The sequence below is a fragment of the Plodia interpunctella genome, chromosome 4 (genome assembly GCF_027563975.2).
Source record: "Plodia interpunctella isolate USDA-ARS_2022_Savannah chromosome 4, ilPloInte3.2, whole genome shotgun sequence".
Taxonomy (NCBI): Eukaryota; Metazoa; Arthropoda; class Insecta; order Lepidoptera; family Pyralidae; genus Plodia; species Plodia interpunctella.
The window spans coordinates 2,297,984-2,308,880 of NC_071297.1; the positions used below are offsets into that span (position 1 = coordinate 2,297,984).

The window sequence follows — 10,897 nt, forward strand, 5'->3', positions numbered from 1 at the left end:
CAGGCCTTATCGAATTTTAATAAATTGATTCCAGGGTGACGTTCCATCTAACAGGTTCTCTCCCCAAAATACATAAAAAATCCCTAATCTATAGCACTATGTATGTAGGTAATTGTTAATTAGATTTAAATAAAACACAAGCCATATAATATAAAAACGCTTTATTTAAACGTGAATGGTAAAATAAACATTTTAGGTAAGTAGGTAGAATTAGTCCTCTTGCTCTGTGCTAATATTATTCTTCCACTGGCATTAATGATTTTTAAATGCTAAATAAGCTTCGATATAATTAAAAGTAAGTACCTAATAAACAACTTTTCGTGATAAAATATTTTTGTAATAACTTAAATGGGGGCAAAAAAAATCTCAAAAGTCCTATGCAAAAGAGGGGAATTTTGTCTTAAGAATTAGAAAGTTGTCAGACTGAAAAATAAGGAGCAAACGAAAGTAGGCTTTAAGTATTTAACAGAAGAGTTATATGCCAATTAAAAGTGAAAGCACAATATACAATTTTGAATATAACCCACACATTGAAATGAAGAGATCCGCCCACAGAAGTCAATCTAGAATCCGCCTCTTCCACCCTTCGCTTGACCAATGAATTTTATATTTTCAAAACTGATGGAATACTATTCGAGGAATCGGCTCCACCGCTCAAAATAAGAAAATTTGAATGCTATAGTATAGTAGCACAGTATAGTATAGTAACAACATACGCCCTTCAAAGGGGTCCAATTTCATATTGTAAAACTAATGTACATTGAAAGAAACTGTATTATGTAAATAACGCCAGTATATTGTTAAATAATACTTCAACACTTTCCATTAATCCTGATTAGATATGACCGACCATGGTAAAAAACTAAATATTAGTTCAACTTGTTCGAGTTTAGGTAGCAAACAATATATAGTATTACAACAACAACGGGTCGTTCACGCAAAAAGGTCCAAGCGTCCAATGACGTTCGCACAAATCACAGAAATACTATATTTCATAAAATAATACACCAGAAATCTTAACACTAACTTCATCTTAACATAAAAAAAACAATGAACATTACAACAACCAAACAAATATAATTTATCGTACGAAAGATATTTTAGGCAGAGACGTACAAATGCTGTCAATAGTTTGTACCTGTGATGTATGAACACGGGAGTACGAATAAGCTTGTAATCAAACTGGTAAAACCCACGTGGTTATAGAAATTTTACTGTATCACCACAAAATCGACTCATAATTAGATTTTCAGTACGCTCATTGGAAGTTTACTAGTTAAATTAGTCAATTTGATTGTGCCCTATAAGCGACATTAGTAAGAAAAAAATAGTTAATCGCCTGAAATATCATATCTTACGATTTAAGCACAAAACGAACAAAATACATCTAAAATAAACACCTGAACACAGTCAAGATCCACACCTTAACTACATTTAATTGAATGACTTATTATGCACATCTCCTTATTTATTTTTTTATATTTTTCTTTGCTTGCGACATAGAATTTATACAAAGTGCTTACATTTAAGTACCAAATGTCAAGTAGGGTGAATGCCAGGGTCAATAATAAAATTCATACTGTGTCATGATGAGCGTGTAAGTAAATAAATGCGTGCGATGGAAATGACGTGAGTTCCTCTGTAGGCAGCTCACTTGCCGACAAAAAGCTGTTACATAAATATTTTATAGAACAATAGAATAGGGTATTTAAACAGTTCAGTATTGAAAGCTTTATATATAGGTAATATAATACAAATTGAAACTTTGATTTTGTTGGCACGAAATCAAAATTTTATAAACAGGAATGTGCATTTTGTTTCCTCAATTTCCCTTTTCAATATTAAATTCAACTTAATATGCCATCACTCAGTCTTACAATTCAAGAAACTGTAAATATATAATATACATCAAAAAATCTGCAATAAGCAACAGGTGACGATGATACAATAGATTTCATATATTATATACAATAAACTCTGACTCACAGGTAGTCGTGAGCTCAAGTCATCATGTTTCAATCTTCAAATTCAAAAAAATCTAGGTATTTACAATAAGATTCAAACTATACAAGCCCTGATACTGTCAATAAGTCGCGAACCTGACACATATCCTTGTCATAAGCTAGAAAATATTTTCCACTATTGACGAATAAATGCCCATTTATGAGATAATATTTTTAAATATAAATTAAAATATTTTTTTGTGTACCTAAATAAAAAAGAAGCCTCCATAACTAACTAAATATTCCTCCTTATAAACAAAATTGGTTTGAAAAGTATTTCAGTCTCAAAATTTTGAATAAAATTAAACAATTTGGAAAGCATTACAAATTTTCCCATTAGTTTGTAAAAAACATATCCGATTGTAACATGAAACTGGAGCCAGATTCTGAACACAAGTTTATTCAAATTGTTGACTAACTCCTCACCACTTGGGTTGAGACAAGGCCACATACATAATATGAATTAACCATCATTGGTATTCTGTTAAAATATTTATAATTTAAAACATGAATAACAAATGAAGTAAATTCAGTATACATCACTCACAATTTTTTTATATGGCTAGATGGCTTTTATCGATTTGTGGTCTTGTTTAGTTAGAGCAAACAATCGAATATCTTTGTGGATCGGCACTTAGTCCTGTTTCTTGTCAGCCGGACTGGCCGAGTGGTCAGTTTCTTCGGCTTCTGAGTCTGAATAAGTTGTGGGCTCTTCACCAGGCTTCAACAGACGCCCTACAAGGTCGTACTTCTCTGGAAAAATATATAATGTACATTATTATTTTTTATCTAACATGACATCTCCTGAAATCTTGAAAGAGATTGTGATGGAATTGTGTAAAAAAACTATATTATAATATTATTCTCGTTGTGTTTGAGAAAGTAAAAATAAATATACTACACACTAATATTTTGAAGAATTAAATGTCTTTTTAAAAAAAGACATTTAATTCTTCAAAATAGTAAATAGTAGTTAGTGTCCAATGCTTAGCAAAAACCTCTCCTAAGTAACTTTTAACCTAACTTTATATTTTGTCTGTGTCTCTTGTCTTTTACATTCTGGACAAAAACTTACTGAAGTACATTGACATAACATTTGATTAAAATATTGTTTTACCTCTGAATTGTGCTTCCCACTCCTTGACAGACTCTATTTCTCTGTTGTTCAAGTCACTGAGATCATCATACTCTTTGTCTGACGACGTTACTGAGAAAGTAGCAAAACCCCGAGAAGCATCCCGTCCACCAAAAGCAGCATACGGACCACCTGTTGAAAAATCAACAACACATTAGTATTTTCAATGATCTCATGTATTTGCTATCTGATTCAATTGAGTGAGGAGTAGACTTATGATCTGAAGGCTAATAGATTGCGGAAAATCGAAACACAATGGATAAACAATTGTTATCTGGTAGCTGGCTACCGGTCTATAGGTAAAAGGCTAATTTCTGTTGCTATCTGTTATAGTGAAACACATTACACACCAAAACTCGATAATCGACCGCCAATCCGACGACTTTCGACAATTTTTTGATTTCACTTAAATCAAATACTAGGCTGCTAGGTAGGTAGTCGGCGGCTTTGGTGTGTTTGCACTTTACGTTTATTTCGTGTTTTTATATAGGTACTCTACATATAAAAGTAAATATTACTAACAAACTAAACATCGACATGGATGAGCAAACTGAATGTCTACGGTATTATAAAAAAACACGACAAATAATAAGTGCGTCATGGACGTCAACAATTTAGTTGTGCAGCACCGGCATACACTCACCAGGCCCGTAAAAGCGGCGGCCTCGCGTCACGTCGAATATCCAGCTATTGACCGCCACCAAAACTCGCCCATCTGGCTGGTTCCCGTCATACTGTCGCAACTCAGCCACAGTCATGTCTTTCCGCAACTTCGGCAATTCCACCATCGGCGTTTCTGTCTTCGACTTAGCGAATTTACTGTATATTTTGTAAATCAAAACAAATATTATAGCAGTTAACAACAAATTCACAGGACTCAAGATCTCAGTGACCTCATCCAAGAAACTCTGAGTGCTTGGTCTGTCTGGTGTTTTTGACTCCGGCGCAGAAGCCATCATAAAGGAACTATATTAACAATTTTTCACTGATTTTAGTCTCGTTTAATTTTTTGGAAACTATCGCCCAATGTGTGTAAAATGCAAAATCCAAATTAATAATGACGTCACCGACAGAAATATGTACGACCGACATTCGACAAACCGATGGACGACAAACAGACAGACAGAACAGATTTAGTGTTGTCGCTTGATTTTATAATTAACTATCGATAGCGCTTCAATAGACTATCGATAGTTTGAACAATAGTATCTATAGCAACAATAGTTTTGCATTCACTATCAACAGAATCTAACGATGACGATAAGACTATCGATAGTATTGCTCTGCAATATTATTATAAATAATAATAAATAAATAATTTGTTGGGTCTTAACCCAACAAATAATTTATTGACATAAAAATTGCCAAATAAATTTAGGTATGTATAATTGGTAATAGGGAGTATTACTGCACATTTATCCTGTCAGAGTACAGCACTGTATGTAAGGTACACAAAAGCCATTACAAAAGCTATGCTGCCTTTTGCTATGTCAAATTAAAACGTTTATTTTAGAGTATTTTATTATTCCTTTCATTATGTAAACATTCGTTTGTGAAAATATACAACAATGTAGCATATCCGGGTGCCAAAATATTGGAGAGAATCGTTTCCATATGATAAAAAACTTCGAAAACTATGGGATACGCCTCACTCAGTAAAATTTTCGAGCCAGTAAACGGTCGAAAAGAAGCTCGGAACATTTCACACGTGAAGACTTATCAAAATATGGACTTCATACAGGTAAGATCTTCAGTCAAAATCAAGTTTATGACCACAGTTGACCAGATAATGCAAAACATAACCTAAAATAGTGTCATTATTTTCAGGATAATCCACTAAATACTTTCTTTTTCCTTTAAACTCGCACAACGATTGCGTAGAAGGTATTTTTGGTCGTAAATCTGCAACAATATTGAAAATTGGCGCTTTTTGCCTCCATTGGCAATGTTTGTGTACCTTAGTTGTACCAGTAGCGCCATCTACGCTGAGGTTTGCGTAATATGCCCTATTGTTGAAATTGTTCGTTTGATTATTAATAAAATAACTAAATTTATATCCTCCTAGGGCCATACTATAAATACACATTTAGAATACATAAGGTTCATATCGATAGTATTAAAACTTTACACATTCTACTGGGTATTGCCTAACTTTCGTATGGATGGGAATCGGATTGGCGGGAAAACAGGGCGGATTTAAATTTTGATATCCTTTTCAAAAATTCATATCTCTATATTTCTGTGTAGATATTATAAATAATATATTGTAGTATAGTGTATATATCATTGCCGATAATTTGTAAGTAAGTTTTAAGCCTTTTTTATTACTTATGGATTTGGAGCCGGACCCGGATCCTCCGGATCCGAAAGATGATTCAGGAGATTTTGCTGATACTACCAATAGCATCTTCAGCAAACCTATGTTTTTTGTTGATGAATATGATCATTCAAATATTGCAGAGTTTGTTAACATCAAAAACAAAAAGAAAGAAAAGAAAAATAAATTATCTAATTCTTTCAAAACCAAACATACAGATAAGCAATTATCAATGCGGCCACTGCAGCAGGCTCTGGTGTCAGAAAATTTGATTTTAAATAAGAAAACGCCAAATATCGCGGGTCCCCCCTTGCAGGTCGAATCTTCTCTCGAGCCTGCTTCAGTGACTCAAAGGGCACCTAAAGTAGCTGAATCTCCATATAGAACATTTTATATGCAAACTGACCCTGGTCCATATATGGTACAAGCAACTCTGATATCAGAACCCATGTCAGGTACCACACTGCATCCCCTGAAGTTTGGCAGCTTTTTGATGAAGAACGGATTAGGAAATATACTTCAGGACGGTATTAAACGAATAGGGAGGAACCGCATTTCAATTACTTTTAAAACATGTAGTGATGCCAACAATTTCTTAAATGTAATGTCCAAAAATTTAGATTATAAGGTTGCGATCCCAACATTCAATATTTGTAAGATGGGCTTGGTTAAGGGAATCCCAGTAGAATGGACCCATGAGGATATTAAAATGAATTTACAAATACCGGACGGGTATGGACCAATAGTTAAGTCCCGCAGATTGAGTAGGAGGACTGTAAACTCAGACTCAGTTTCATGGACTCCTACTCAGTCAGTGGTCCTAACCTTTGATGGACAGGCCTTGCCCTCAAGAGTTTATTCCTTCTTTTCGAGCATCCCCGTGGAACAATATATTTTTCCAACTATTCAGTGCTTCAATTGCTGCCGTTTTGGTCACACTAGAAATAACTGTAGGAGTAAACCGAGATGCAGCAAATGTAGTGGGGAACACAGTGGGCTCTCATGCCTGGTGACTGAATATGTCTGTGTCAATTGTTCTGAACCTCACATGGCAACAAATAAGCTGTGCCCTGAGTTCAATAGGCAAACAAATATCAAAAAACATATGTCTGAAAACTCAACTTCTTATCAGGAAGCAGCAAAGCTATTTCCCTTTAAGAATACCTATTCTCATGTAGCGACTTCCTTGCAATCCTCACATCCTCCCTCTTCAAATTCTGTTCTTGACAATAACAATATCCATTCTTATAAGAAAACTATTGTTAAGAAACCTAAACAAGCACCAAGTCATTCTCCAGGTTATGATAAGCAGGAACATAATTCCTTGATACGCTCCATCTCCTTTGAAGAAACTAGAACTACAGGTACAGCTCTCCCAGCAAATAAAGCACCTTTACCCTCATCAGAGGAACTTAATAAGTTGTTATCAACACTTGTTAACATTATTGCTAATTCTAACCTTCCAGAATCCGTTGCTGTTACAATAATAAACAATATTTCAATATCAATTTTTAATATATTTAAACATGGATCAAGTCCTCCAGTGGAACTGTAAAAGCATTACACCTAAAAAACATGATATAATCAATTTGATTAACTCATATAATTTATTTCTTTTAGCTATTTCTGAGACTTGGTTAAAACCCAAGTCCAATTTTCATATCCAAGGATTTAATATTCTTCGACATGATAGAACTGATGGATATGGTGGCACAGCTCTTTTAATTCGCAATAATCATACTTTCTTTTCACTGTCCATTCCTTCTTTTAATTCTAAAACTCTTCAAGCAGTTGCTGCTCGAGTGGGTGAAGTAACTTATCTTTCCATATATATTTCTGAAAAGGATTTATCTGCTCTTCCTATATTAGATAAAATCATTGATTCTCTGCCTAAGCCAATAGTAGTTTTAGGAGATTTTAATGCTCATCACTCCTTATGGGGTGCTCCTAATGATGATAACATGGGAAATGGCTTGATGGAAATTATACATGACAACAATTTATGTGTGTTAAATGATGGTTCTCCAACTCGTCGTCCAGTACTAGGACAAGCACCAAGCCATGTTGATATAACCCTTAGCTCTCCCGAGTTGTCCTCTTTACTAAGCTGGGAATGTTTATCACTTTCCGGTAGCAGTGATCACTACCCAATACTTATTTCTCTTCCTTCTGGTAAAACAGGTTCCTTTTCTCCATTACCTTCTCTTTTTAAGTATAGATTAAATAATTGTGATTGGGAGTCATTTAGCCGTACAGTAGACGATTATATCGAGCCACTTCCCGCATTATGTGCTACAAATTTGGAAAACATAAATAAAGCATATGATAACCTTATCACAGCATACTTGACAGCTGCAGACAAACACATCCCAAAAAATAAAGTTGCCAGTAATAAAATACCCTCTCCCCCGTGGTGGGATAAAGAATGTACAGAGGCTATTAATAAAAGAAATGAAACAGAACAGTCAATTAAAAATAATTTAAACTTGAATAGCTATCTGTTATTTAAAAATACTGAAGCAGCCACCAAAAGACTTCTGCGTAAAAAGAAAAGAGATGGATGGAAACGCTTTTGTTTAAATCTTTCTCCCGATGTACCGTCGTCTGTAATTTGGAAGAAAATAAGAATGTTTAGAGCATCTACAGTAGCTCAGGCTAAGAATTCAAATTCTGTAGATTGGGTTGAACCGTTTTTAAATAATCTTGCTCCCAGCACTGTTCCAAATTTTAATCAATTACCCTATATGTACTGTTTATCTGAAAATGTTAGTAATATTTTATCTTCTCCATTTTCTTTAGTTGAGTTTCAGTTGGTTTTAAACAGACTATCAGATTCAACTCCAGGTTGTGACGGCATTCCTTACTCTTTTGTAATTCATTCCAGACCTCTTACTCTTACATATTTACTAAACTTAATCAATGCGTTTGTAGACTCAGGCTCGATCCCTCCTTCGTGGAAACATCAAATTATTATACCTATATTAAAACCCTACAAAGATTCTAATGATCCTACATCGTTTAGGCCTGTTGCTCTTTCATCCGTCTTGGCGAAATTGGCAGAATATTTAATTAAACAGAGATTAGAATGGTACATAGAACATAATAATCTATTTCCCCCTTCACAGTTTGGGTTTAGAAAAGGTAAAAGTGTTGCTGATAGTCATGCTTTATTTACCACAGATATACTAACGTCCTTTACAAAATCAGAATCAGTTGTTGCTGCATTTTTAGATATTCATGCTGCGTATGATAATGTTGACTTAATTAAATTAAGCGAGAAGATGCAAAAGTTGGGAGTGCCATTGAAGTATGTCAATTTTATCTTTAATTTATATTCAGAAAGAACTATATCGGTGTACGTTCCTGGATTTGAAAATGAAAAACGAACTATTTGGAAAGGCGTTCCACAGGGGTCTGTACTTAGTCCCCTGTTATATAATATTTATACTTATGACTTACATTCGAATATAGATCTGGCATCATGTTGTGTGTTACAGTATGCAGACGATGTTTTAATTTATTCATCTCACTCTGATATTCAAAAGGCAGCAGGAAATCTAAGTAGTACATTACGTAAATTGTCAATATGGCTCTCGGAGCATAATCTTTCGTTATCCAAATCCAAAAGCACAGTAGTTGTATTTACTCGTAAAAGAAAAATTCCATTGATAAATGTTTCAGTTGATAATGAAATGATTCCGGTGTCTGATAAAGCTAAATTTCTTGGACGCTTATTTGACACTGCTATGAACGGTAACGCTCATATTAACAATGTGATCACAAAATGTGAAAAGAATATAAATATAATTAGAGCTGTTAGTGGAGTTTGGTGGGGATCACATCCTAGTATACTTAAATTAATGTATAATGCTTTAATAAGAAGCCTATTAGATTTTGGCTCTATAACATTTTGTCTTGAAAATAAAACTGCAGTTCATAAATTAGATTTATTACAATATAAATGTCTTAGGATAATAACTGGTGCAATGAAGAGTACACCAACAAATGCACTACAAGTCGAATGTTCCGAGCCTCCCTTGGCGTTACGTAGACAATATCTTTCCGATAGGTTTATTTTTAAAAATCAACAATATACCAATCATCCGTTAAATTCAAAATTACGTACTCTCAGTGACACCATTAATGATCGGAATGTATTTTGGCGTAAAAATAGCATACCACATTTGATATCTAGCTACAGGAGATTTGAAGGCCTTCAGTGCTCAACTCACAAATACTATTGTCATCCTGTGTTTTCATACGATTACGATACTTTAATTTTTGAACCAAAAGTAAATTTGTCCCTAGGCATTGTTAAAGGAACAAGATTAGCAAACTCTAAATTTATCTCGTATCTTAAAGATTTGGATTCTAAACCTGAAGTATTCTATACAGATGCTTCTAAATGCTTAGACCCTAGTAATAATAGTGTAGGAGCTGCCTTTTTAAGACATTCATCAGGCTATTTTCAACTTTTTAAATATCCAAATTTATTCTCTAACTTCATAGGAGAAGGCATGGCTATTCTTGAGTGTATTAGATATATTATTTTGAACAAAATTAAAAACTCTTATGTTTGTTCAGACTCGCTTAGTTTTCTTCAAGCAATTTTATCAAATCCCTTCAAAAAACAATCTTCTTGTCCTCTAGCCCTTGAGGTCAAATGCCATTTAAAACATTGTCATAATTTAAATTTACATGTCACTCTAGCTTGGATACCTGGTCATTCGGGTATTCAAGGTAATGAATTAGTCGATGGCCTGGCAACCTTAGCAGCATCACAGGGAAATGCTGAAAATGACTTTGTCTACTGTCAAGACCTCCTGGCAGTTCCACGAGAGTATCTTTTGAAAGAATGGAACTCTACATGGGAGAGGTCTAGTCAGTCAAAGGGAGGACATTATCGACGCCTTAATGCAGAACTTTGTCTAAAACCTTGGTTTTCAAAACTGATTTTTGATAGAAGAGTTTCTTCTACCATATGTAGACTTAGATTTGGTCATTGTTGTATTGCTACTCATTTACAAAGAATCGGTGTTCTTAGTGAAGATATATGTGACTGCGCTTTAGTTGAAGAAAGTGATATTGATCATCTTCTGTTCAGATGTTCAAAATATGACTCAAAGCCTCTTTACCAGTTCCTTATAGAACTCCGTGCTCCTCTTCCTTGTGATTCCTTTACTATCCTTTCCTTTACAGATTTTAAATATATTAAAGCTCTTGCTTCTTTCCTTTCTTACCATAATATTTATGTTTAAAACTATTTATTTACCCTTACATTACATATGATAATATATGTATTTATTGCCCTCATTCTTCAACACCGCCTAAGTCCTATCCTATCGTCCAATAACAATGTAACTCGACATTGGCAAAAATAAGCTCTATTGAAGAAGTTTGATTGCCACAAAGAAGAAAAGAAAAAAAAAAAAAAAAAAAAAA

General features: G+C 34.1%; 1 protein-coding gene across 1 annotated transcript; it reads right to left on the minus strand.

Annotated features, from left to right (window-relative positions):
• Positions 1–144: 144 nt before the first annotated feature.
• LOC128669390 (membrane-associated progesterone receptor component 2-like) lies at positions 145–4,254 on the minus strand. The gene is made up of 3 exons (XM_053744197.2): positions 3,782–4,254; positions 3,121–3,270; positions 145–2,756 (listed from the first exon to the last, which is right to left on the minus strand). The coding sequence occupies exons 1-3, from the start codon at positions 4,095–4,097 to the stop codon at positions 2,638–2,640; spliced, it is 585 nt and encodes a 194-aa protein (XP_053600172.1). The 5' UTR covers positions 4,098–4,254; the 3' UTR covers positions 145–2,637.
• Positions 4,255–10,897: the final 6,643 nt, after the last annotated feature.